The sequence below is a fragment of the Megalobrama amblycephala genome, linkage group LG21 (genome assembly GCF_018812025.1).
Source record: "Megalobrama amblycephala isolate DHTTF-2021 linkage group LG21, ASM1881202v1, whole genome shotgun sequence".
NCBI classification, from domain to species: Eukaryota; Metazoa; Chordata; class Actinopteri; order Cypriniformes; family Xenocyprididae; genus Megalobrama; species Megalobrama amblycephala.
The window spans coordinates 3,389,372-3,416,147 of record NC_063064.1 but is presented as its reverse complement, the minus strand read 5'-3'; the positions used below and the strand labels follow the sequence as shown (position 1 = coordinate 3,416,147).

At 36.3% G+C, this 26,776-nt stretch overlaps 1 protein-coding gene across 2 annotated transcripts; it reads left to right on the top strand.

The window, feature by feature from the left end:
• Positions 1–5,559: 5,559 nt before the first annotated feature.
• si:ch73-40i7.2 (FYN-binding protein 1) lies at positions 5,560–26,345 on the top strand. 2 transcript variants are annotated; one of them, XM_048173072.1, is made up of 16 exons: positions 5,560–5,647; positions 10,852–11,419; positions 11,641–11,683; positions 12,135–12,214; positions 12,575–12,609; positions 12,746–12,780; positions 14,752–14,863; positions 14,983–15,142; positions 22,094–22,247; positions 22,345–22,358; positions 22,489–22,540; positions 25,182–25,236; positions 25,355–25,517; positions 25,691–25,724; positions 25,817–25,854; positions 26,003–26,345. In XM_048173072.1, exons 1-16 carry the CDS (start codon positions 5,645–5,647, stop codon positions 26,026–26,028), a joined length of 1,572 nt encoding a protein of 523 aa, XP_048029029.1. In that variant the 5' UTR covers positions 5,560–5,644; the 3' UTR covers positions 26,029–26,345. The 2 variants fall into 2 exon arrangements, with proteins under 2 accessions (XP_048029029.1, XP_048029028.1); XM_048173071.1 differs by having other exon boundaries at positions 22,342–22,358; positions 26,003–26,344.
• Positions 26,346–26,776: the final 431 nt, after the last annotated feature.

Here is a 26,776-nt window from a genome sequence, read left to right as displayed (position 1 = left end):
GGCAGCAAAAGGGGACCAACACAATATTAGGAAGATGGTCATAATGTTAAGCCTGATTGTCTTTCATCACAAGCAGGGTGGATTATTGTAATGGACTCCTCACCAGTCTTCCCAAAAAGACCATTAGACAGCAGCAGCTAGTATATCATATCACACCAGTCCTCAGGTCCTTGCACTGGCTTCCAGTTGCATTTAGAATTGATTTTAAAGTACTGTTACTTGTTTATAAATCACTCAATGGCCTAGGACCTCAATACATTGCAGGTATGCTCATAGAATATAAACCAAACAGATCACTAAGATCATCAGGATCAAGTCAATTAGAAATACTAAGGGTTTGCTCTAAACAAGGGGAGTCTGCTTTTAGCCATTATGCCAGCCGCAGCTTCCAGAGGAGATCAGATGTGCTCCAACAGCAGTCACATTCAAATCCAGACTCAAAACACGTCTGTTTAGCTGTCCATTTACTGCATGAGCGCTGTGCTATGTCTGAACTGATTGCACTTTATTTTATATTGTCATCCTTTTATTCTTTTTCTTGTTTTTATTTCATTTTTAATGCATTTTATGTCACTCTTTTATGCATCCTCTTTTTATTTCTGACTGTTTTAATGCATTTTAAATCTTGCTGTATGGTTGAAAGAGCTGGGAGAATTAGGAAGTAAACACTTGTTATCCCTGCATGGAGTAAGTCCAGGAAGATTTGTCTGTAAGGGTAATGTTTTAACACACACCTACCCGACAAATATACAGTGTTCAGCGTAAATGAGTACACCCCCTTTGAAAAGTAACATTTTAAACAATATCTCAATGAATACAAAAACAATTTCCGAAATGTTACATCTAAATATAACATCTGTTTAACTTATAACATAAAAGTAAGGTTAATAACATAAATTAGATTATACATTTTTCAGTTTTACTCAAATTAGGGTGATGCAAAAATGAGTACACCCCACAACAAAAACTACTACATGTAGTACTTTGTACGGCCTCCATGATTTTTAATGACAGCACCAAGTCTTCTCGGCATGGAATGAACAAGTTGGCGACATTTTGTAACATCTATATTTTTCCATTCTTCAAGAATGACCTCTTTTAGAGACTGGATGCTGGATGGAGAGTGATGCTCAACTTGTCTCTTCAGAATTCCCCATAGGTGTTCAGTTGGGTTCAGATCAGGAGCCACTGAATCACTTTCGCCTTGTTCTTCTTCTGAAATCCAACAGTGGCCTTAGATGCGTGTTTAGAATCATTGTCATGTTGGAAAAGTGCACGACGACCAAGGGCACGGAGTGATGGTAGCATCTTGTCTTTCAGTATAGAGCAGTACATCTGTGAATTCATGATGCCATCAATGAAATGCAGATCTTCGACACCAGCAGCACTCATGCAGCCCCACATAAGGACACTGACACCACCATGTTTCACTGTAGGCACCACGCATTTTTCTTTGTATTCCTCACCTTTGCGACGCCATACAGTTTTGAAGCCATCAGTTCCAAAAACATTTATCTCGGTCTCATCACTCCAGAGTATAGAGTCCCAGTAGTCTTTGTCAGCATGGGCCCTGGCAAACTCTAGGCGGGCTTTTTTGTGCCTGGGCTTTTTGTGGACGGCACCCATGCATGCCATTCCTCTGCAGTGTATGCCGTATTGTGTCACGGGAAATAGTCACCCCAGTTTGGCTTACTACTTCTTTAGATAACTGCAGTGAACATGCATGCCGATTTTCTTCAAACCTTCTCATCAGAAGACGCTCCTGTCGAGGTGTTAACTTCCATGGACGACCTGGACGTCTCTGCGAGATGGTTGCAGTTCCATCTTTTTAAAATTTTTGTACCACTTTTGCTGCAGTATTCTGACTGATAAATAAAGCTTTGCTGATCTTCTTGTAGCCTTCACCTTTCTGCTGTAAAGAAATGATTTTCTTTCTCAGGTCTTGTGACATTTCTCTTCTGTGTGGTGCCATTGCTGACAGCATGAAATGGGAAGGGGTTTTAACACCCTTTTATAGTCAACTGTCTGCTGGACACCTGTGTAATGAACTCACCTGTGGTTGAATTCTTGTTAAATTAGACATTTGTAGTCTAAAATTTAGGTCTGCTCCAGAGACTTTCAGTGGGGTGTACTTTTGCATCACCCTAATTTTTTTGAGTAAAACTGAACATTTTGTTCTTTAAGTTATATTATTAACCTTACTTTCATGTTATAAGTTAAACTGATGTTATATTAAACTTAATTCAATTCAATTCACATTTATTTGTATAGCGCTTTGTATAATTTGTATAAACTTAGTCTTGTCAACATTTTGGAAATTGTTTTTGTGTTCACTGAGATATTGTTTAAAATGTTACGTTTCAAAGGGGGTGTACTCATTTATGCTGAGCATTGTAAAAAGTTACAGTTAAGTTACAGTTATCCCTCTGGCACAAGTAAGATCTGGTTAGATCCGCTCTGACGGAAAACAAAATTGAGTTAGCCCTGGTGGTTCCAGGAAGATTTGTCTGCAAGGGTACTGTTTAAACATATACTTGACAAATATTCTGACTGAAACTCCCTGACTCTTTCATCCAGATAGTGGTATTCTCTGTTTTTATTGTTATTTTTATTTCTTATGCATTCCATTTTTATTCTGACGTATTTGTTTCCTTGTTATGTAAAGTACTTTGAATTACCATTGTGTAAGAAATGTGCTATATTCCTTAACCCACCATTAAACAAGCCAATACCACCAAACCTGTCCTAACTACCATATCACACCTCAATAGCAGCACAACACAGTACATTGTACCTAATAAAAATTATAATTATTCAGGCTTTTTTTTTTTTTTTTTGACATGACACCTGATATAAAGTGATATATGTGATATTTTGATATGGATGCTACAGCTTCATTTCACTGAAACTGACTGTCCAGTCTTCATTATATTGACCTTCAAGTTGTTTGATTAAGTATTAATTTTTTTTTTTTTTTTTTTTTTTTTTTAATTAAAAGATAATTTATGCAGATAAATGTAGATGCATTTGACATGCATGAATTGAACTGATAATTGAACAGGTCTGTCTATAGAAATACCTCATAAATGTTTTCAGCGTAGCCTACATTAGGAACAGACAACAACAAAAAATAGTTATAACAATATAAAACATTTCCATAACAATGTTTAATATAATACAATAAGATTATTCACTCAACAACACTATTTGAATCATATCAAGTGACTGTTAATGTTTTGGCACTGCAAAACAATACAAAATGGAGTCTTCAAGCAGTGAGCATGATTTAGTTGTCCTCTCTTCTTAAAAAGAGAAAAGGAAAGAGGAAATATTGGGTCCATCCAATCCCGAGATTGCGTAGAGAGGAAGGACATAATGATATAGCCTACTAGATTTTATGTCGCGGTCGGCAGGGGCACAAAAAAAACTGCACATGGCATTTTTAGTAGGCTATTTATTCTGAGTTTTTTTTTTTTTCCTCTTTTTTTCCACGTCCTTTACAAAAGTACTCACATCCAGTGAACTGCTCCAGCAATATTTTTGTTATTCTGTTATACACTTATCTGACCGACAGAGGGAGACAAAGCTCCATCTGGCTCAAGATCAGTGATTCGATGGTAGAGTATCTCACCGTCAACCCCACACACTGAGGCCAGGGATAGGCAGTATTTATGATACATGTATTTCAAATACAAAATAGTTTTTTGTAATTTGTATTTGATAGGGTTGATGAAAATGGGTTTGTATTTTGTATCAAATTACATTAATGTTATGTATTTTTGTAGTTTTAAAATACTGTAAAATACTTTGTAAGAAGTCTACATGATAACATCATAAAAATGCGGCCTCTGACTGGTGCTTACAATAGTTTCAATAGTTTGCCCAGACTTATTGAGTTCAGAACAAATGTTAAGTTTTGGTGTTCGTTTTAATAGCATAGGCTATACCAATTTACATGTTCTTGAAAACTTTTATACTGAGCAGCAGCCCCCTATATTTATGATTAACAATCAAATTATTAATTAGTGCTATGAATACAGGAGCCATCAGTTGTCTTCTTATGAATGACTTGTTTGTCATTGAGTCAGTGTTGCTGATGCAAAGTAGGCCCTTCATTACCAAACACCAAATAACTAAATTAGGATACAATTATAAGTCATTTGCAAACTGTTAAACATTAAACTGTTGGTTACTTTAAAACTAAACTTCATCTGGGAGATCACAGGCATATGTCAATATTTGTTCTGTTAAAGCCACAATATGTACATTTTCGCCACTAGAGGTCACTTATTCGGTCGCTTATCCTTGATTTTGTGGGAATCATGGGATGTGTTGTCTTCAAGTCTACAGCCAGTGGAAAATAATCAGGACGGGACTCAGTCAGAAATCATGTTTATGGATGAGAGTATTAACGTTATTGTAGTATGAAGCAGAGCAGGGCGAGTGATGTTGGAGCTGAACGAAGCTGCTGGAGTGATTGCTAATGAGAGACGAATGCGACACGTCTAAGTGGAACTTTTATTATGCCACAGTCGCCGATCTAACGTATGTGGGGTAACGCAACACTGTTTATCATATTAGATACATTTGTGTTATAATGCTACTCTGCATTCGCTCAGCGGCTTCTGTGAGACACTTGTTGCACACTGCATAAGCTAGATCAATATTAGTCATGGTAAAACATGGTACTCGTGGTAAATCAAGAAAACGAGATTTAAACAAATAGCTATATAACATGATTAGTTTTCTTTGGTGTGTCCATGGTTTCTACAAAATAAAACCAGAAATTGAGGGTAACGCGGATATGATGTCATTGATAAGCGACGCACGGACACAGCCTGTGTCCTGTTAAAATAGCTTATTTCTCTGGATTTAAACATTCTCGGAAACATTTGGGATAATGTAAGTACAAAAGTCAACAAAATATATAGCATTGTTCTAGTGTTTTTTTGGATATTTTAATCCAAAAATCTTACTGTACATATTGTGCCTTTAACTGGTTGCATATGTCAGATTTATTGCATGACTCGGGCAGAGAAAAGCTGGTGCTATCAAACATTGTTTACTTAATCAACTGAGTCAGTGTAATGGTGAAGGGATCAATCAAATAAGTCAACTGATACAAATACTTGTAAAAGTATTTTTTAGTATTTTTAAAATACAAAAATACAGTAGTTTATTTTGATACATGGTGTGGTTGCTGTATTTTGTAGTTTATTTTGATACATTGAAAATGAAGGTATTTGGTATTTTATTTTAAAATACATTTTGATGTATTTTTGCCCAACCCTGACTGAGGCAATCATTTTTCATAAATTATGTTTAAAAATGTATATTAAAATATTAAAATTAAAAGAAACCACTAAACTAGAGACTCGGTACGTTCCTATGCAAGACAATATTTGTATGTTTGTAAATGGAAAGACAGGGTTTTTATTTTAATGCCTCTCACAGCCTCATAAAACCGGTAGATAGCCTATATGTAAATGCACAGTGGCCCAATGGATTTGTCTTCATTTATTTCTATTTTACTTCCTGCTGTAACAAGTGTGTTTGATCTGTCATCTGCGCTTCAGGAAACTGCTGCAGTCTGCCGCTCTGTTCAGCCGTACTCACATGACATGAAACTTTGGAGATAAAACACATGGTAAGGACACCTTGATCTTCTTTTTAGCAAAACTATCATAAATGAGCATTTTCAAAGCTCTCATATAATTATTAAGTGACAGCTGATTAAAGGTTTTGTTAATTCTGATACTAGCCTATCATAAATTAGACAAACCTAAAATCTAATTTGCTTTCCATGTATTTAATTATTATCGTTGCTGTTGTTGTTATTGGTAACACTTTAGTTTAGGGTCCAAATCTCACTAGTTGCTTATTAGCATGCATATTACTAGGATATTTGCTGTTTATTAGTAGTTATAAAGCTCATGTTAATGCCTTATTTTGCATGACCAAATTCTACATCCCTTAATCCTATACCCAATACATAAACTCAACTACCTTACTAACTAATAATAAGCAGTAATGAGGAGTTTATTGAGGCAAAATCATAGTTAATAGCTAGTTAATAGTGGACCCTAAACTAAAGTGTGACCTTATTATTAGTATTACACTGTAAAAAAGAATTGTTGGTTTAACTTAAAAACATAAGTTACCTGCTTGCCTTAAAATTTTGAGTTCATTGAAATTAAAAATTTGAGTTAATACAATGAAGGCGATTGGTTTAATCACAGAAACTCAAGATATTATGTTATCTGATCCACGTTAATTATCTAAGTTGATTTGACAAAAGAAAAAATGTTGTGATAACGTCATGAAAATAATTTTTACAGTGTAGTATTCATATTAGTATTACTTAAAAAGGCATCCCATTGTGCAAAGGCTGTGTCACCAGAATTTTGTTCATCATCAGCAGCCGAGACCCCAAAATACTGTGTGTGCTGTTGAGTTAGAGAAGCAGTGAGGAAACTCTAATCATGGTTTTTGTTAACATAAGATCATTTTAAACCCTGGGGTAATGTAATCCTGCGTTGTCTTGTTACCTGTTGTTCATTCTTTTTTCACACTGTGTACCTTTAGCAACTTTTCAACATTCATTCAAAATGAGGATATATTGCTTTAGCCAAAGTTAAAAGAGGCACTTACATTAAAAAGCTGTTAAACCACGGCTAAATGTACTGTGAAAACCTTTCCATATTCACGCTCTGCACTTAAATACTTTTATATGATTATAATTAGGGATGCACCGGGCCCGATACCAAGCTCATGTAGGCCTACTTGTACTCGGACTCGTAAAAATGCCCCCAATACCGAAGACCGATACCTCACGTGACGTAACTGACAGAATTTTCCGTACGCAGAAACAATGTCAGCCTCAGGGGTGTGGAAATACTTCAAAATTAATGATGACAACCGACACATTGCGAACTGCATGCAAATCGCGCTGAATGACAGACCAGAAGCGCTCTCTCTCCTTCTTGCGCGCGATCCCGTTCTCCTTGCGCCTGAATGGTCAAATTCACAAATAGTTGTCAAATTGTCCATCGTGTGGAGTATCTCATGTAAATACAGTCGGTTATGGCTTAAGTGGACGCAAACAGGTGGGTGAAAACAGGATATGGGAGAGTAGCCTAATTAAATATTTGTCTGTCATTAATGTTAATAAAACATATATATAAATGCATATATATATAACATTTTTCATATCATGGTCATATTGCCCACTCGTCCATATTCCACCATGAGAAATCTGGTCACAAGGTTGTGTTTACATTGGTTCACAGTGTTATGTTATAAACATTTGTTCTGTAATATTTGTTTAGCACTTTTTGAAAGGCAGGTTAAAAAAGACTTGAATTTTTTATTATTATTATTTTGTTTTAGTATGACTTTAATAATTATGCCCTTTGAAGGTTGTTTATTGGACATTGTGAAATTTGTGCTTTAAGTTTGTGACAAGCACATAAAAATTATTACTTTTTTCATTAGAGTACTAATAATGCTGCTGTCCTGCATTCATTAGTCTCACTGTGTTGTGCTTGGAAAACTGCAACATCACAAAAAAAGAAAAGAAAAAAGAAATTAATAAATTTATAGGTATCGGTATCGGCCAGTACCAGAAAAAAAGTACTCGTACTAGTTCCTTAAAAAATGGTATCGATGCATCCCTAATTATAATTGATTATAATAGATCATTGTTTATGATATATATATATATATATATATATATATATATATATATATATATATATATATATATATATATTGTGTGCTGTAATAAATCATCATCTGTACTGTGATTATTGATGTAGTTAATCAAACGATGGGCATCAACCATAGAGATATTCTGATTAGTGGTCAGTTAGTATAGGGTTTTCAATGACTGATTCTCAAAACTAGATTTTGGTGATAAACTCAGGCCTCAGTTGATGACTTAATACAAAATCCTTAAATGAAAAAAAAAAAAAAAAAAAAAAAGACTTGTGCTTCCTTTCCCCTGAAATAATTTTAGTGTGATTTTAAAGGGTGTGTGAATGATTTAATTGTTTGGAATGTGGCTAGAACAGATAAGACAAAGCTTTCATTTTTCTTTTGTCATTGACACGGGGTGCGTTTTTTAGCAAGGCATGCAGCTGATTGGCCCACTATTGACTATCGTCTCTATGGCAACCACTGTTGAGTGATGTGCTGTGCAAAGGTGTGTGGTTGAAGACACTTCCTGTGCCTCACTATTGTTCTGAATCTGCTGTTCACTTTAAACACTTCGAGACAGTTCATTATCTTCCCCACAATGTCTGATGTCATGAAGGTTTTCTTTTAAAATATGCTGTTAACAGATGCTTGATCAATCACTGATAATAATGTGTGCAATCACTATTTAAAGAAAGTTAATACGAACGAATTAGTAACATTCACTGTCCAGTCTTAATGAGGATACAAGATGTCATAATGACAAAGTGTGGTCTGAGGACTATTATAGTCCATTCTGCCAACACCACAGAGATGACATACTTCTGCTAAAAACTTCTGCCTTCCACCTGCTGATTTTGATCAATGCCTTTGTTGAACAAACAACAATGCATTCTATTGCAATTAAGTCCTCTGAGCAGAACGTTTCAGGTTCATTACAAGTTAAACTATCGATAGCATCTGTGGCCTACTGTCGATTACCACAGAAAATCGTTTCAACTCGTCTTCAGTTTATAAGGACAAGCAAAAATGCAAATCAAAGATCATGATTATAGTAAATCATTTGCAATGGAAGTCTGTGTATGTTTGGTTAAATATGATGTTAACAAAAGTAAACCTGAAAAGCTGATTTGGAACATTTATTTTCTTCTGTAATCTGAGAGAAACAGGAGATTCAAGTATTCAAATTAAGCCTTGGTCAAATTAGCAAAATTGTAGCAAAATTTTGCTGGAAGAAACAGTCCATTGTCCACTATGAATGATGTACACTCTTTAAAATAAAGGTTCTTTATTGGCACTGATGGTTCCATGAAGAACATTGACATCCATGGAAACTTTCCATTCCACAAACGGTTCTTTATTGAGGAGAAAGGTGTTTTAGATGATTAAAATGTTCTTCACATTATACAAAAAAAAAAAATGGTTCTTATAAGAACTGTTCACTGAAAGGTTTTTTGTGAAACAGAAACTGGTTCTTATATGGCATTGCTGTGAAAACCCCCTTTTGGAAACTTCATTTTTAAGAGTGCTCACACAGAAGTCAATTTCAAACCAAGCTGCATTCTGTTGATCAGCACGGCGAATTTGCATGAAAAACCTGATGCAAAGTCTTTATTAGGAAATGTTTTACCTTTAAATGAAATTCCAGATCACAAAGATTCCCCTTGAAATTATTGCATTTCTCTGAGCAATGTTAAATGTGACCAAGGTTTGAGTTTATCAGTCAGGAATTGATTGGTTCTTTAAAAGTGGGCATTACATACAGTACTAGAACAGAGCCTGTCGGATGGGGGAGGCTAAATGTGTGAATCAATTTCATTTTTGATATTCTGAGATTTTGAAAATATACAAGACCAAGAATATATATTTAAAAATGTAAAATGAAAGGAAATAAAGTTAAAGCATTGCATACACTTAAAGGGTTAGTTCACCCAAAAATGAAAATTCTGTCATTTATGAGAACCACTGTAGTTACATGAACTGCTTTAAATATGTTTTTAGTACCTTTATGGATCTTGAGAGGTTCAGTGGCTTTGCTCTCAATAGAGGTCTCACTGAGCCATTGGATTTCATCAAAAAATATCTTAATTTGTGTTCTGAAGATGATCGAAGGTTTTAGGGGTGTAAAACGACTTGAGGGTGAGTAATTAATGACACAATTTTCATTTTTGGGTGAACTAACCCTTTAATGTGTTACTTGTGCAGTACATTAGTCAAAATTGTCTTTAATTTAGCAGTGCAATCCCTTTCCCCATAGACTTCTAATTGAATTACTGCTAGTTAAAACCATTTTCTGTGGTTTAAAGAGCCATTTTAAACCTAGAACATTCCTTTAACTGTTTGAAGTGAGACAGAGAACATTCTTCGATCTATCCATACATTTGTCACAATTTTTATGTATTCATCACTATAGCTCAGACAGTAAAATTTCATATATTTTTTTGAAAATTCACACCTGCTCTGTATCTTGCATGCAAACTGTTTTTTCTCGCTCACACTTGTTAATATTGTGTGGTAAAGCACCCACAAGGTCAGATGTTGTGTAGATGGATGTTTATGTGACACAAGCCATCAGTGCTACTGCTACAACCGTGTCATGTATTGTTTGCTCCAGTTTCTCTCGCCATAAAACACAACATTTCTAAAACAGCACAAACCAGCGCCACTGAACACGACAGTCTAACATCACAGCAAATTACTGCAAATGATTAACTCAGAATGGTCTTCTTATTCACAGGGTTGATTTACTATTGATTTAACAACAGTTTGAATGGGATATATTCCTTTGGATTTTCATAGCTGAACAGTTTTACTTTATAATACACTGAAAAACATCATAAAAACACATATGACACAAAAATAATGCAATAAACATAAATATAACATAAGATGTAAGAATAAAACCCTAATGTACATAACCAACAGGGGGAGTGCAAATTATAGGATGACTTTTTTACTTCTTTTCACAGTACATTTGACAGCATTTTACTGTAAAATTGCAAGAAATGTCTCATTAGATCTATGACATTTCACCGTATAAAGTAAGGCAACATATGGATAACCAGTTAACAGGTTTTTACCTGTGAAAGGCACCAGTCAAAAGGGTACTTTAATTGTTTTACGGCTCAAATGAGAAATAATTAAATTTTTTTCTAGGAAGAAAATGTGGATTTCAAGGCCCTCCGGGCCAAATTTCACGCTCAGTTAGAAATGGCAGGTTCCGGAGGCGGATCCGCCATCAAACCTCACGCAGTTGGTGCGCTGCCAGAGTCTCTAACCAATGGAGCGCTCCGAAACAAGACTTCAGCTGTGCCTCCAAGACCAGTCGTTCCTCTGAACTCTTTAGGTGAACCAAAGATGTTTCACTCGGGTCCTCAAGGAGTGTTCCCAAGGCCTCCTCCCGCTCATCGTTTAGGAGCCCAGGAGAGTCCTAAAACGCCCCCTACGGAGGTCAATGTGCCGAGCAGAGTCAAACTGACAGGAGAACTTCTTCAGAGCAAGATACTAAAACAGCAAAGCGACATGAAAGTGTCTTCAGCTTTCAAACCGCCACTGCCGAGCCAGAGGAGTGTGTCGGAGGTAGTACCGCTAAGGAAGCCGCTTCCCAACGTCGGACCACGACCGTCAAAACCAAAACGGCCTCCGTATGTAAATCTGGATCACTTACGGAAAAAAGCCCCTGTTGTTCTTCCCAAAAGACCTATAGAATCACAATGTTTGAAAGGTAGGAGCCATTTTGAATGGAAAACAAATGCCTTTTCAATCTTTTATTGCATATACATACAAATCAGTAATAAAAAAATACATCACTCCTCAATAAACATTTGCATTTATTGGTCCATATGACCTGTGATACAGGAATTACGTAATAGCTATTGTTCATAGACTTGTTAAGCAAATCTTTGTGTTGAATTAGTTTTATTTGGTGTATTTGTGTTTTATCAGGACCAGCAAGACCCCCAAAGTTGACATCATCCTTTTCAGAACTGTGAGTAATATGTGGCTGTTCGTAATTCTCTAGATTGCCAGTTTGGAAGAGAAGGGAAAGGAAACTGAAGCATACATATAGAATAGATCTCTGAGGTGTAAAATTTTCCATATCAGTACTTTATCTCTGAAGTATAAAGAGACAATAATTCTGAATTTCACAACACAACACCTTCCATTCTAATGCATCGCTTTATGCGTGCATTTTACAGTGCAACCTTTCATCCTGGAAGTATGTGGGTGTAAAGCACGCTCTGTGGCATTTCCTGACTCTTTATGCAGATTCTTTTGAAACCAGCTCAGATATGCATGTGTTGTGTTGCATTATGGTTATCGGTTGTTTTTATCCCACTCTGTTGTTATTATTAGAGAGTGAAGTATGTTTGCTGACAATGAGTCTGACTGGGTAGGTATCTGATCTAACTCTCATTTGCATGTGTCGTCTGGATCAGAAACATTTCCCCGGAGCCTGAAACCTATGATGACATCAGCTCACTCCCACCACCTCCTCCCCCACCTCCCAAGCCAAGAGGTAAACATAAATGCAATTTGATTTATGATTGTTGCTTGGTGAGCGATAAAGCAGATGAAATAATCTCAGATTTACTTTGAGCGACCCAAGCCATATCTGGAGATCAGATTATCATAGAGTCTTGAGGGTGGGCTCTTTAAACTTATTCCGGTAAGAAACCACATAGCAATGGGTTAAAAAAACCACAAAGCAGTACCCTGGTGACCACTCATAACATCCCAGCACTGTGGCGGCCAAAAGATAATCATGCATTTGTCTCAAATGTTGGGTTTTCTTTACTATGAAAAGCAGATAATTACAGAATTATTTCTATAAAAAATACATTCACCAATACAGCATATATGTCTTCTCATGTTGCAGACTCATGGACTGACAGTTACCCTTCTCAGCACGAGGTCGGTCTGTTAGGTTATTTTTGCTTGTATGTATGTCAGAACGAGTGAAAGTGAGGATGTGTGTTTAAGGGTCTCCATCTGCAAGAGTTACAGTGCTGCAGCGTGATCTCTAATGTGCTATTTCATTGTATTGTAGGACAGCGATCAGGAAATCTATGAAGACCCAGACAAGTAAGTCATACATTTATAAATCATGCATTTCCAAAACATATACAATACAAATATCCCTCCCCACCCAGATCATTTCTAGCTGCATTTCTAACTGCAAAAACAGCTTGTTCAGATGCCACAAACATGAACACATTAAAATGCACCTAAACTCATTACTTCAGACTTATGCGCTCTCCAGAAGCTTGCATTCTGCAAGTAAACGGCGACTTGTGGTGCCATCCCAAAGAGGCACAGAATCACTTTCACAGACCTTTACCTGGACTGTTCCATGCTGGTGGAATAAACCGCCTAACTTAACCCGAGCAGCTGAGTCATTTTTAAGAAATGGCTAAAGACTTTTTCGTCAACACTTGATCCATTAAAACTGACACTTACTGTTCTATTCTGTATATCTATACGGATTGCAGTGTGTGTGGGTTCACCACTGCTAATGTAAACTTGGATGGGTTAAATGGGTCAGAGGACAAATTCTGAGTATGGGTTACCATTCTTGGCCTTCACATATCACTTTCACTTTCACTTCTTATTTATTTAAAAAACTTGCTACATGTACTGTGCTAGACTTAACCGGGAATAGTCACAGCACTTACACATTGTTGCCCTATTGTTGGTTTTATTGCTAAATTCACTTTGGATAAAAGCTATAGTTAAATATAAATGTAAAATTGCACCACTTGCTCAATAACAATAAGTCATTTACATAGAAGTAGGAATTTTATAGGTATATAGATACCTTATCTGTTATAAGTTAATATTAGAAAAGTTTTAGTTTACTGATAACGGTTGGTAATGGATATTTAATTGTGCATGCTAGTTTCCCCTATTTAAACTACATTTGCTGTCACCCAGAACTCACTCAAACTGTTTATAACTCTTTATAATGTATTTAAAAAAATCAATTTTAACAAGTCTAAATTATTATCCATTTTTTTTGTACTGTACATTATATTGTGGTGCTAAATGTATTTATAGCATTTAAAATGATTTCAGTTTTTAGTGTTTTATTTTTAATTTAAGTTTAAGTTTAGAGGTCAGTAAGATTTTTTTAATAAATTAATACAGCAGTGATGCATTAAATAATCAAAAGTGATAGTAAACTGTTCCAAATAAATGCTGTTATTTTAAACTTTATATTCTTCAAAGAATCCTGAAAAAAAATTATCAGTTTACAAAAAAATAAAAAAAGGCAGAAAAGATGTTTTTAATATTGATAGTAACATGAAATGTTTTCTAAATAACAAGAAATAAGCATATTAGAATGGTTTGTGAAGGATCATGTGACACTGAAGACTGGAGTAATGATGCTGAAAATTCAGCTTTGCATCACAGAAATAGATTTAAATTTAAAATATATTAAAATAGAAAACAGTTATTTTAAATTGCAATAATATTTAACAATATTACTATTTTACTGCTTTTTTAATCAAGTAAATGCAGCCTTGGTAAACACGAGAGTTGTCTTTCAGAAACAATAATAATAAAAAAAAAATATTACCAATCCTAAATATTTGAACTGTAGTGTATTTCAAACCGCTTGAAATGGGTTACTGACCATGAAAATAATTACTGATTTACTGGTATCGACCACAATTTTAATATCAGTGCATCTCTGTATTGAAATCTAAGTACAGTAGCAAAAATAATGAAGATTGTAATTGTAAGGGTATAAGATGGTCATGCAAAACTTTTAGTACAAGAAATCTATAATCTGAAAATAAATATGTATCATGTATCAATAATGTATCAGTTAATAACATTTTATTCTTTACTCTGACTTAATGTACTCACCCTTGTGAGAAATGACAAATTACTCTTTCCAACAAAATGAAAGCAAACAGTGACTGTCAAACTCTAAAAAGAGCAGCGTGAACATTCTTCAGAGTTTCTCCTTTTGTGTCCCACTGAAGAAAGTAAGTAATTCTGGTTTGAACTGTTCCTTTAATTTTAACTGTGATTTTCTATATGTTGCAGACCTGTTCCTATTGAGAGGCATGTCTTAAAAGATAATAAAAAGGTAGAGCTGGACAAGAAAGAACTGAAGGAAAAGCAGAAGCAGGAAAATGAGTATAGAAAAAAATTTAAGGTAACAATTTTGTCTGTGTTGAAGCTAAAAAGAGGCATCACGTCATGAATGTGTTTATGTGTGTTTTTGCATGCTTCCCGTAGATATTAGCATGTTCATACTCCTGTTTATTCGCACAGCTGAATGGACCTATTGAGGTTATCCACATGGCTCGTGTGAGAGAGGACTGGCAGGGCGGAAAGAATGACCTGATCGTGCGACAGGGGGAGAGCGTGGAGATCATCCGTGTGAACAACAACCCTGAAGGGAAATGGCTGGCACGAAACATGAGGGGCAGCAGTAAGCCATAAGCTTAAGTTCTAACTTTGACATGTTCATGTGAAAATCATGTTTAAAGCAATCAAAGACTATAGAATGCATCACTCATATTGTTTTGAATGTGAGAAAATGCAACGTGCAATAGGCTGTGGCGGAATAAGTCCCGCCTTCTAAATAAGAGCCAATTGCCGATTGGTAAAGTCATCGCGTCACTGCAGCGGCCGTTAGAAGCTCCGGTTCCTATAGAAACAGTCAGACGTGCGCCTCCGAAATGAGACACAAGGGACGCGCATTTAGGATTGCGCATGCGCATTAGCTTGATCCAGCCTGAAAAATACAATTTTTTGGCATGATTCGAGCGTTTAGAAACAAAATTTATGAGGCAGTTATTGTCAGATTTCATTGGTGATTTCAAATATGAAATTTAACCAAAAGCTTGTTGAACAACATTGGAGAATTTGATGTTTCCCCAGAGGAGCTGCACTTGAAAGCCCGAAAGGCGTTTCAAAGATATTCGCTGAGTAAAATGACTTGTCTTAAAGGATTAATTCACTTTCAAATAAAATTTTCCTGATAATTTACTCACCCCCATGTCATCCAAGATGTTCATGTCTTTCTTTCTTCAGTTGAAAAGAAATTAAGGTTTTTGATGAAAACATTCCAGGATTATTCTCCATATAGTGGACTTCAATGGCCTCCAAACGGTTGAAGGTCAAAATGACAGTTTCAGTGCAGCTTCAAAGGGCTTTAAACGATACCAGACGAGGAATAAGGGTCTTATCTAGCGAAACGATCGGTCATTTTTGAAAAAAATAAACTGTATATGCTTTATAAACACAAATGATCGCCTTGCATGTGCTTCCGCTTTCCGTATTCTTCAAAAAGCTTACGCTGCATGTCCTACACCTTCCCTATTCTACATATGGAAAAAAACGAAACTGGTGCCGCGTTTGTTCTGTAAATAGAATAGGGAAGGCGTAGGACATACAGCATAAGCTTTTTGAAGAATACGGAAAGCGGAAGCACATGCAAGGCGATCATTCGTGTTTATAAATCATATACAGTTGAATTTTTTTTTTCGAAAATGACCAATCGTTTCACTAGATAAGACCCTTATTCCTCGTCTGGTGGAATTGGAGGCCATTGAAGTCCACTATAAGGAGAATAATTCTGGAATGTTTTCATCAAAAACCTTAATTTCTTTTCAACCTGATTTCGACCTTTTCGAAACTTCTTTTCAAACCCGATTCCAAAAAAGTTGGGACACTACAAATTGTGAATAAAAACAGAATGCAATGTTGTGGAAGTTTCAAATTTCAATATTTTATTCAGAATACAACATAGATGACATATCAAATGTTTAAACTGAGAAAATGTATCATTTTATGGGAAAAATAAGTTGATTTTAAATTTCATGGCATCAACACATCTCAAAAAAGTTGGGACAAGGCCATGTTTACCACTGTGTGGCATCCCCTCTTCTTTTTATAACAGTCTGCAAACGTCTGGGGACTGAGTTGCTCAAGTTTAGGAATAGGAATGTTGTCCCATTCTTGTCTAATACAGGCTTCTAGTTGCTCAACTGTCTTAGGTCTTCTTTGTCGCATTTTGTCACTTTCTCTTTATGATGCGCCAAATGTTTTCTATGGGTGAAAGATCAGGACTGCAGGCTGGCCATTTCAGTACCCGGATCCTTCTTCTATGCAGCCATGATGTTGTAATTGATGCGGTATGTGGTTTGGCATTATGTTGGAAAATGCAAGGTCTTCCCTGAAAGAGACGACGTCTGGATGGGAGCATATGTTGTTCTAGATCTTGGATATACCTTTCAGCATTGATGGTGCCTTTCCAGATGTGTAAGCTGCCCATGCCACACGCACTCATGCAACCCCATACCATCAGAGATGCAGGCTTCTGAACTGAGCGCTGATAACAACTTGGGTTGTCCTTGTCCTCTTTAGTCCGGATGACATGGCGTCCCAGTTTTCCAAAAAGAACTTCAAATTTTGATTCGTCTGACCACAGAACAGTTTTCCACTTTGCCACAGTCCATTTTAAATGAGCCTTGGCCCAGAGAAAACGCCTGCGCTTCTGGATCATGTTTAGATATGGCTTCTTTTTTGACCTATAGAGTTTTAGCCTGCAACGGCGAATGGCACGGTGGATTGTGTTCACAGACAATGTTTTCTGGAAGTATTCCTGAGCCCATGTTGTGATTTCCATTACAGTAGCATTCCTGTATGTGATGCAGTGTCGTCTAAGGGCCCGAAGATCACGGGCATTCAGTATGGTTTTCCGGCCTTGACCCTTACACACAGAGATTGTTCCAGATTCTCTGAATCTTTGGATGATATTATGCACTGTAGATGATGATAACTTCAAATTCTTTGCAATTTTTCTCTGAGAAACTCCTTTCTGATATTGCTCCACTATTTTTCGCCGCAGCATTGGAGGAATTGGTGATCCTCTGCCCATCTTGACTTCTGAGAGACACTGCCACTCTGAGAGGCTCTTTTTATACCCAATCATGTTGCCAATTGACCTAATAAGTTGCAAATTGGTCCTCCAGCTGTTCTTTACATGTACATTTAACTTTTCTGGCCTCTTATTGCTACCTGTCCCAACTTTTTTGGAATGTGTAGCTCTCATGAAATCCAAAATAAGCCAATATTTGGCATGGCATTTCAAAATGTCTCACTTTCAACATTTGATATGTTATCTATATTCTATTGTGAATAAAATATAAGTTTATGAGATTCGTAAATTATTGTTTTTTTTCCACAATTTGTACAGTGTCCCAACATTTTTGGAATCGGGTTTGTAAATTATCAGGAAAATTTTATTTGAAAGTGAACTAATCCTTTAAAGGGACTTTGAAGCAATGCACTTACAATGGAATTCTACTGGGGTGAGACTTTCCACAAAGTTAACTCAGAAGTGTGCAGCTTGTATTTTTGTTAAAGCACTTATAATAATTCTTTCATACAAAATGTGTAGCATGTAAGGGATAATCCACAGCGTTGGGAGGTTGCCTCCGCGGAGTGCATTCAAATTTTTAAATGCACTGCTAGCTGTGGATTATCCCACTTATACCATGGTCATTTGCCAGCATCGACAAGTTACAGCTGTCAATAATGTTTGCAGCGCTAAATTTGACTGGAAGGGTTAAAATGATGGTTATTTTCATCAGCTACAACTCGTTAGATGTAGCATTCAGTCCACTCTAAATCAGACACAGAGATAAAATACTGTGGTAAGGTTGCATTTATTATTTATGAATTATAACTTTTATTTGAATTAATTAGCCTATCGAGAGAGAGAGAGAGAGAGAGAGAGAGAGAGAGAGAGATGCATGTGTGAAATATCTGCGTCTGTGCAGTGTCTCTCTACTAGCAATGAAACTTAATGTTTAATGAATGTTTATTGCGTTATTTAAATTTTGTGGGTTACCATGATGGTGTTTTGCGTTTGCATGAATGACTCTGTGCACCTTCTTTATATTAATATATACTTCAGCTCGTGGAAAAACTACTTGATGAACTCTGATTCTTCATGTGGCTTTCTCTTTTACCACCTGCATTATAATGTGGTTGGCAGTGTATGTTAAAGGTACAAAACAGATTTTAGTAGTAGTATGCATTGTTGAATTTACTGGTTTACATTCAAATTTTCTTGTTTGTAAATTACTGTTTTATACTGTAAAATTTACTGTTTGTTCTGTAAATGTGTATACAGTTTTTCTGTATTTTTTACTAAATTATTCTGGCAACCACAGCTGCCAAAATTATTTTGTAAAAACTACGGATTTTTTTTTTTTTTTTTTTTTACAGTGTAATGCGCACCTTCAGAATCGAGCATTCAGACAGACATGGTACAGTATATTTGAGCTGTAAATGTTGGATAATCATCCTTTTAGCTTTGGGACTGCAGTTCTAGGTGGAAAAAGGTCACTGTAATTTTGTCAAGTAAGAGAAGTTCATCAATCGACATATTTTGTTGATCCTGGAACAGCAATCCTGTCCGAAAATTTGGTCCTAACCCTATCCCTACCCCTAAACCTAACTCAACCCTTAACTTATCCTTAAAATCAGAGGGAACTGATAGGTGAATAAGAATGGTGCAGAAGCCCTTAACCCCGGGTGTTAAGCCTAAACTTGACATAAACTGAAAACTTGTCCCTCAAATCTGATTGGTTGATTGAAACATTGTTCCAGGATCAACAAAGATGGTGATCCAGGAACATGTTGTACTTGGTGAAGTGACATTCAAAGTGGAGGAATTTTAGTAATGTGTACATAATTTCTGTGTATGTATTTTGCCTCGATGTAAAAAGTCAATTTCTGGTATCTTTGCTTTAGTCTCACGTAGCCAGTCCTTCAGACTGACGGCAGAAGGTCTGGACTCTATCGCAGCTTTCATTGGCCAAGGACCGCCCAAGAACTGACATGTAACACAACCAATCACAGTTCATTTTGTTCCGCGTCAGGTTTAGGGGTGTGAAAATGAAAGTCGATGTCCCTACAATAATAGACTGGTGTGCATCTAATAAATTATTCATTCAAGAGCGTTGTGCAAGTTTACAGCAACAATGGAGCCACGAACATCACATACTTTTGAAAATCTAGCGTTTAGTTGATCCTGGTAAGCGCTGGTTGTCACAGTTTTAAACACGATGGCTTTCTTCTTGCACAAGGGGCATTTGTTTCCAGGCGGACCATTAAGGAACGCAACACACACCTTCAACCATCCAGATGATGACTTCGAAAATCCTGAAGTGTTTCCAGATTGTGTGCCATATGCGTCAGATGTTCAGCCAATGGTCCGTGGGCATGACGTCTGAGGCTGAGACTATCTTTGCCTATTTGTGATTATATCACACTAGTCTCATGTTCATTTCTGTAATGTTCAAGTCTTGTGGCTGTACTTTTGAAACGTGGTGTTTATTTCAATGTCTTTGCCCCCATAGACTTCAATTGTAAGGGCATTACTGTTGCTTGTTTTTACAAATAAGTGGAAAGAGTTGAAATAAATTAATTTACATTACATAACTCTTAGAACACTAATGTTATACACTACTTACAACACAATGTTCTGGTAAAACAACAGATTTCACTCTAGTGATGTATTCCGGGCTTCTTTAATCATTTAGTGAGCCTAAACCCAGCCTCTTTCTGACAAGCGAATGCAATCTCACATTCAGATCTTCCTCCATTCAATGGAAGTTCAATCGATGTTTTGAACCAAGTCCCCATCCAACACTTTTTCATTTTCGATAACTGTTTTCATTCTGACATACAGTGGTGTGTCCTGATTTTTTTTTTTTTTTTGCATGTTTGTCACACTTTAATGTTTCAGATCATCAAACAAATTTAAATATGAATCAAAGATAACACAAGTAATTTTTAAATGAAGGTTTTTATTATGAAGGGAAAACAAAATCCAAACCCACTTGGCCCTGTGGGAAAAAGTGCTTGCCCCCTAAACCTAATAACTGGTTGGGCCACCCTTAGCAGCAACAACTGCAATCAAGCGTTTGCGATAACTTGCAATGAGTCTGTTACAGCACTGTGGAGGAATTTCGGCCCACTCATCTTTGCAGAATTGTTGTAATTCAGCCACATTGGAGGGTTTTCGAGCATGAACCGCCTTTTTAAGGTCATGCCACAGCATCTTAATGGGATTGAGGTCAGGACTTTGACTAGGCCACTCCAAAGTCTTCATTTTCAGAGATTGACTTGCTGGTGTGTTTTGGATCATTGTCCTGCTGCAGAACTCAAGTTCACTTCAGCTTGAGGTCACAAACAGATGGCCGGACATTGTCCTTCAGGATTTTTTGGTAGACAGCAGAATTCATCATTCCATTTATCACAGCAAGTCTTCCAGGTCCTGAAGCAGCAAAACAGCCCCAGACCATCACTCTACCACCACCATATTTTACTGTTGGTATGATGTTCTTTTTTCTGAAATGCTGAAATGTTACTTTTATGCCAGATGTAATGGGACACACACTTTCCAAAATGTTCAACTTTTGTCTCGTCAGTCCACAGAGTATTTTCCCAAAAGTCTTGGGGATCATCAAGATGTTTTCTGGCAAAACTGAGAAGAGCCTTTATGTTCTTTTGCTCAGCAGCAGTTTTCATCTTGGAACTCTGCCATGCAGGCCATTTTTGCCCAGTCTCTTTCTTATGATGGAGTCATGAACACTGACCTTAACTGAGGCAAGTGAGGCCTGCAGTTTTTTGGATGTTGTTGTGGGGTCTTTTGTGACCTCTTGGATGAGTCCTGGGAAGGTTCACCACTGTTCCATGTTTTCGTCATTTGTGGATAATGGCTCTCACTGTGGTTCGCTGGATTCCCAAAGCTTTAGAAATGGCTTTATAACCTTTTCCAGACTGATAGATCTCAATTACTTTCTTTCTCAATAGTTTCTGAATTCATTTGGATCTCAACATGATGTGTAGCTTTTGAGGATCTTTTGGTCTACTTCATTTTGTCAGGCAGGTCCTATTTAAGTGATTTCTTGATTGCGAACAGGTGTGGCAGTAATCAGGCCTGGATGTGGCTAGAGAAACTGAACTCAGGTGTGATAAACCACAGTCAAGTTATGTTTTAACAGCAAGCACTTTTTCACACAGGGCCATGTGGGTTTGGATTTTGTTTTCCCTTCATAATAAAAACCTTCATTTAAAGACTGCATGTTGTGTTAACTTGTGTTATCTTGTCTGATTATCTGAAACATTAAAGTGTGACAAACAAACAAGGGGGCAAGCACTTTTTCACACATCACAATATGAAAGAAATGATCTGTTCCTACTTCCATTTTGTCACAACTTTGACTCTAGGCTATATTTTAACCCAGAATCTTCTTTTAAAGTCTAGCTATCAACTTGGCTCGACATTTTCTTAATAGCAAAAGAAAACAACAGTAAAATATTCAGAAAGTTATGAATATATATGTGTTAACCATTGCAGTTGGCTACATCAGCAACTCCTGTGTGGATGTGGATTATGAGGAAGTGAAGCGGAAACTCCGTAATCAAGCCACCCCCTCCTTCCACCCTCCTGTAGTCCAGGCCATCAACCCAGAATTTTATGATGATATCGGCTCCAACGACCAACTGGACAGGTGAGCCTCATGTTGAGGAAAGACAAAGGATATTTCTAATATGACTCAACAGTTTGATCTCATATTGTGTTTTTTTTTCTTCTTCTCTTTGCAGCAGTTTTCACAGCGATGGTGAGTAATCCTATACAGACCTCGACTTTTAGAGGGGTTTTCTGCACTGGATTGAAAAGTCTTTTTTTAGAGATTTTTCTGTATTGGATTGATGTATTGGATTGATATGTTTGGATTCTGCTGTTCTCAGATGTATATGATGATGTGGACCATGACTTTCCTCCTCCTCCCCCAGAGATCAGGTGTCTCTTGTCTTTCTTTTTTTAACAAATTTTCCTTAGTCACCAATATTTAATTTTACACAAATGAAAATGAGGCTGTGAGGGAACAGATTACACTCTAGAAGAAAAGTTTCTATATGGTTTCTGTCTGGCACTTGATATATAGGTTTATACACACATAACTGGCGCGCAGGTGTGCATGCGTGGTAAAAATAAATGATGCGTAATTGAAAACGTGGAGGGAAGTGCTTTTGAGTCCCAACATTTTTGGGGACACATTCACTTACAGGTGTAGGATTTTTCTCCATCTCTGGTAAGATAGATGATAAGTGTGTTCATTAATTATTAGTTGTGCAACGGATCACAGTTGATCCTTTTGGACCAGGCCCCGCGGTTTGGCACGCATGATGATTCGTTAACTGCTAAGTTTAACCATCATAATGTGAAAGTTTATCATTTGGACATGTTTTGTCTTTACACATTCAAATGATTTTAAATGTGCAAGAAGAAGTCGAAAATCAGGATTCGCTTGCATGCAGAGAGAGAGAGAGAGAGAGAGGCTTTCAGACAGCGCTCCATCAAATTAATTCTTCTTTCACGTTTACTTGCGCTTGAATGGACACATACACACCAAATTTTGTCAAAATACCCATCTCAGCAAGTATTCTCTCGGTTATGTCATAAGTAAACGGTTGAGAAAGAAACTAGATGTGTGTCAGTATATTCATTCCGCACATTCGGTCTTAAAGTGACAGTAGCCTAATATTCCTGCTGTTGTCTGTGCCATTAGTGTTAAAGGGTTAGTTCACCCAAAAATTAAAATAATGTCATTTATTACTCACCCTCATGCCGTTCCACACCCATAAGTTCTTCGTTAATCTTCGGAACACAAATTAAGATATTTTAGTTGAAATCCGATGGCTCAGTGAGGCCTGCATAGCCAGCAATGAAATATCCTCTCTCAAGATCCAAAAAGGTACTAAAAACGATTTTTAAATCAGTTCATGTGAGTACAGTGGTTCAATATTAATATTATAAAGCGATGAGAATATTTTTGGAGAGCCAAAAAAACAAAATAACGACTTATTTAGTGATGGCCGATTTCAAAACACTGCTTCATGAAGCTTCGGAGCATAAATGAATAAACGAAGGTCTTACGGGTGTGGAACGGCATGAGGGTAAGTAAAAAATGACAGAATTTTCATTTTTGGGTGAACTAACCCTTTAATAGACAGAACCGTAGATCACTGACAAGCTACGCAATATCGCGTTCATTATCGCAGATGAATTGCCTTTGATAATGAACACGATATTGCGTAGCTTGATCCGTGATCTACGGTTTTGTCTATTAATTGGCGCTCCATTTGAAAGCAGTTGATGGCGATTTAGCGGTAATCAGGGAACCGGCTTTACTGACGAAATGCGCGTGACAATCGCATGTGATATATCGCCCAGCCCTATTATAAAGCGACGAGAATATTTTTGGTGTGCCAGAAAAACAAAATAATGACTTATATAGTGATGGCCGATTTCAAAACACTGCTTAAGGAAGCTTCAGAGCATTATGAATCAGTGTATCGAATCATGATTCTGATCGCGTGTCAAACCGCCAAACTGCTGAAATCATGTGACTTTGGCGCTCCAAACAGCAGATTCGGCACACTGATAAAATAAAAACAAAACATCATCATCATTATCTACCATGTTCGAGAGCAAAGAAGATAGTGAAGAGAGCAGTCAGGAGGAAAGTGATGACGACAACTTGTAGGATAAGAGTGTTGTGTAAAGTTTGAGTACTAAGCGGCATCTCTAGGTGTTCCCTTGAGAACCAGAACAAAAAAGTTATGTGCACCTCTGATTATAGTTATCACTATAGTTATCATTCTTTAGTGTTGATCACTCAGCTGATGAAACTACAAATACATCTGAAAATAATAATTTAAAAAACCTAGGCTGTCAGTATTTGACGTGACTTAGGACCTCACAGACTCATTTTCATTCACTAAAGGTGCGGCCACAAGTTGTTTGCCAAATTTTTGCAAGCGAAATCCAGTCGTTTCAATAGGAATCCACACAGTTTGTAATTTCACATGAGGGTGAAAGATTTCCCCATGCAGATTTTGCAGCAGGTTCAAGTTTGTCACGTACATTTGTGGCACTGACCATCAGAAAGCTGCTTGGTTTGAAAGTGAGTTCTGTGCATCATACATTGTTACACTATTGACTGCAGACAATGGACCTGTTTTTGCCTGCAAAATTTTGCAGAAATTTCACTGATGTGACCGCACCTTAAGGCCTATCTGTGTTCCATTACAAAACAAGCAATCACGCCAATTGTTTTCCTTTTATTTGCTATTTTTGTCTCATGTTGTATGTATGAAGTGTCTCTCTTCAGCTTTAAACAAATGACAAACCTTCTAAATCCCATTTGAATGAATGTGTTAATGGGTAACTATAGTGTAAACTACCACAGAGGAAAAAGAGAGCTTTTGTTTTAGCTTCCCTAACCTGAGGCTAGTTGCACATTTTTTTTCTAGTGATTGTTAATCATATAATGTTCAAAATATGAATCATATAATGATCACAATTTTTATATATTAATTATTTGAAAAAAAAGCTTAATGTTTCTTTTGTAATATTAATACCATATGGTTTTGTTTAGCCACGATCCGAAAAAGGCCAAGCAGCAGGAGAAAGAGTTTCGAAAGAAATTTAAGGTAAATCTGTCTTACTTTTGACCGTTTTTTTCACAGATTAGCTTTGATTCTTATTGCCATGAGAACCTTTAAGATGTCTTAAATTGTAAAATATAAAAGATATCAAACTATTTAACAGTTTGAAGGGCCCATCCGAGTTCTGTACACCATGATGGTGGACCCTAATGCCAGTTTGAAGAAGGGTGGGAACAAAGACCTGCCGGTGGTCCGTGGAGAGATTCTTGAGGTTATACAGGAGACCAACAAGAAGCGATTTCTGTGCCGTAATAACGAGGGGAAATGTGAGTCAGACACCGCCTGCTGGAACATATATGTTATTGAAGCTTTGCCTTCTTTCTTCAGCTGCATTTAAACCAAGAGGACGGAGAAATAAAGATCTGATTTTATCTTGATTAAATAAGTATACAATAATTTATCACAATTAAATCATTTTATACTCTTTCTCTTTGCACAGATGGATACGTGCCATTGAATTACCTTTTGCCTGAGTGTGTATTCTTTTACTTAAATACAGTAATACATTAAGTGATTTTTATTTACATATATTTAAAAAAATGTTATCCTCTGTTTTCATTTTCAGGGAGAATGATGTTTATGATGACATTGACGCTGCTTCAGGTACATCATTTTTTCCCTCCTAAATTAAATGTTTTACTTTTTAATGCTAGCTGAAGTAGTATAAAAAATGGATGTTTTATTTGTAATTATTATAGCAAATGAATACAAATTTGATGTATTTATTGTGTATTTGTTTGTTTAATGGCAGATATATATGATAATGATGACAGCTGACCTGCTTGGAGATGATGTGTATCATCCAAATAAAAGTGTTTTTACCTGAGAAAGTAAAAAGAGACTGAACCATCTGTTCCCTGTATGAATGAATGACATGGTTTGAAATTTGCTTCAGGAAACTAAAGCTCAAAGCTTTGTATATTGTAGAAATAATTATTATGAAACATTATAATTATTATTATTGACAAATATTTTGTAAAAAATGACTTGTAATTATTATAGGGATGATTTTGATTTTTGTTAGATTTGATAAAGATTCTTATTTTTTTCTGATACTGACAATTCAGCACTGTTCAAATAAAAATAAATAAAGTTTTATATTTGATTTGTTATTTATTTGTGGTTCATTATTCACTTTTAAATATATTTACCATGTAACTGTTACAATAATGACGCCAGTCTTTCTTCTTCTTTTATTTTTTTTTTACGAACACTTATAATGCACACACATATATATATGCTTATATATGCACTATATAAGCCACAGGCTACACCAAGTGTTTTCTTTGCCAGCACATCAGACTACGATTGACAGGTGCAGTAGACTCACATGACTCACATGATATAGATATTTTATATATGAAATGTTGCTTTGATGTTCGCATCTGAGGATTTGGTTAAAATTATTAAGCTACTGTTGATAGCCCTAATTATTTTATTATATTCTTTTACAATTTTAACCAAATCCTCTGATGTAAACATCAAAGATATAACATTACAAAATTCCCAACTTTTTGTAAACAGT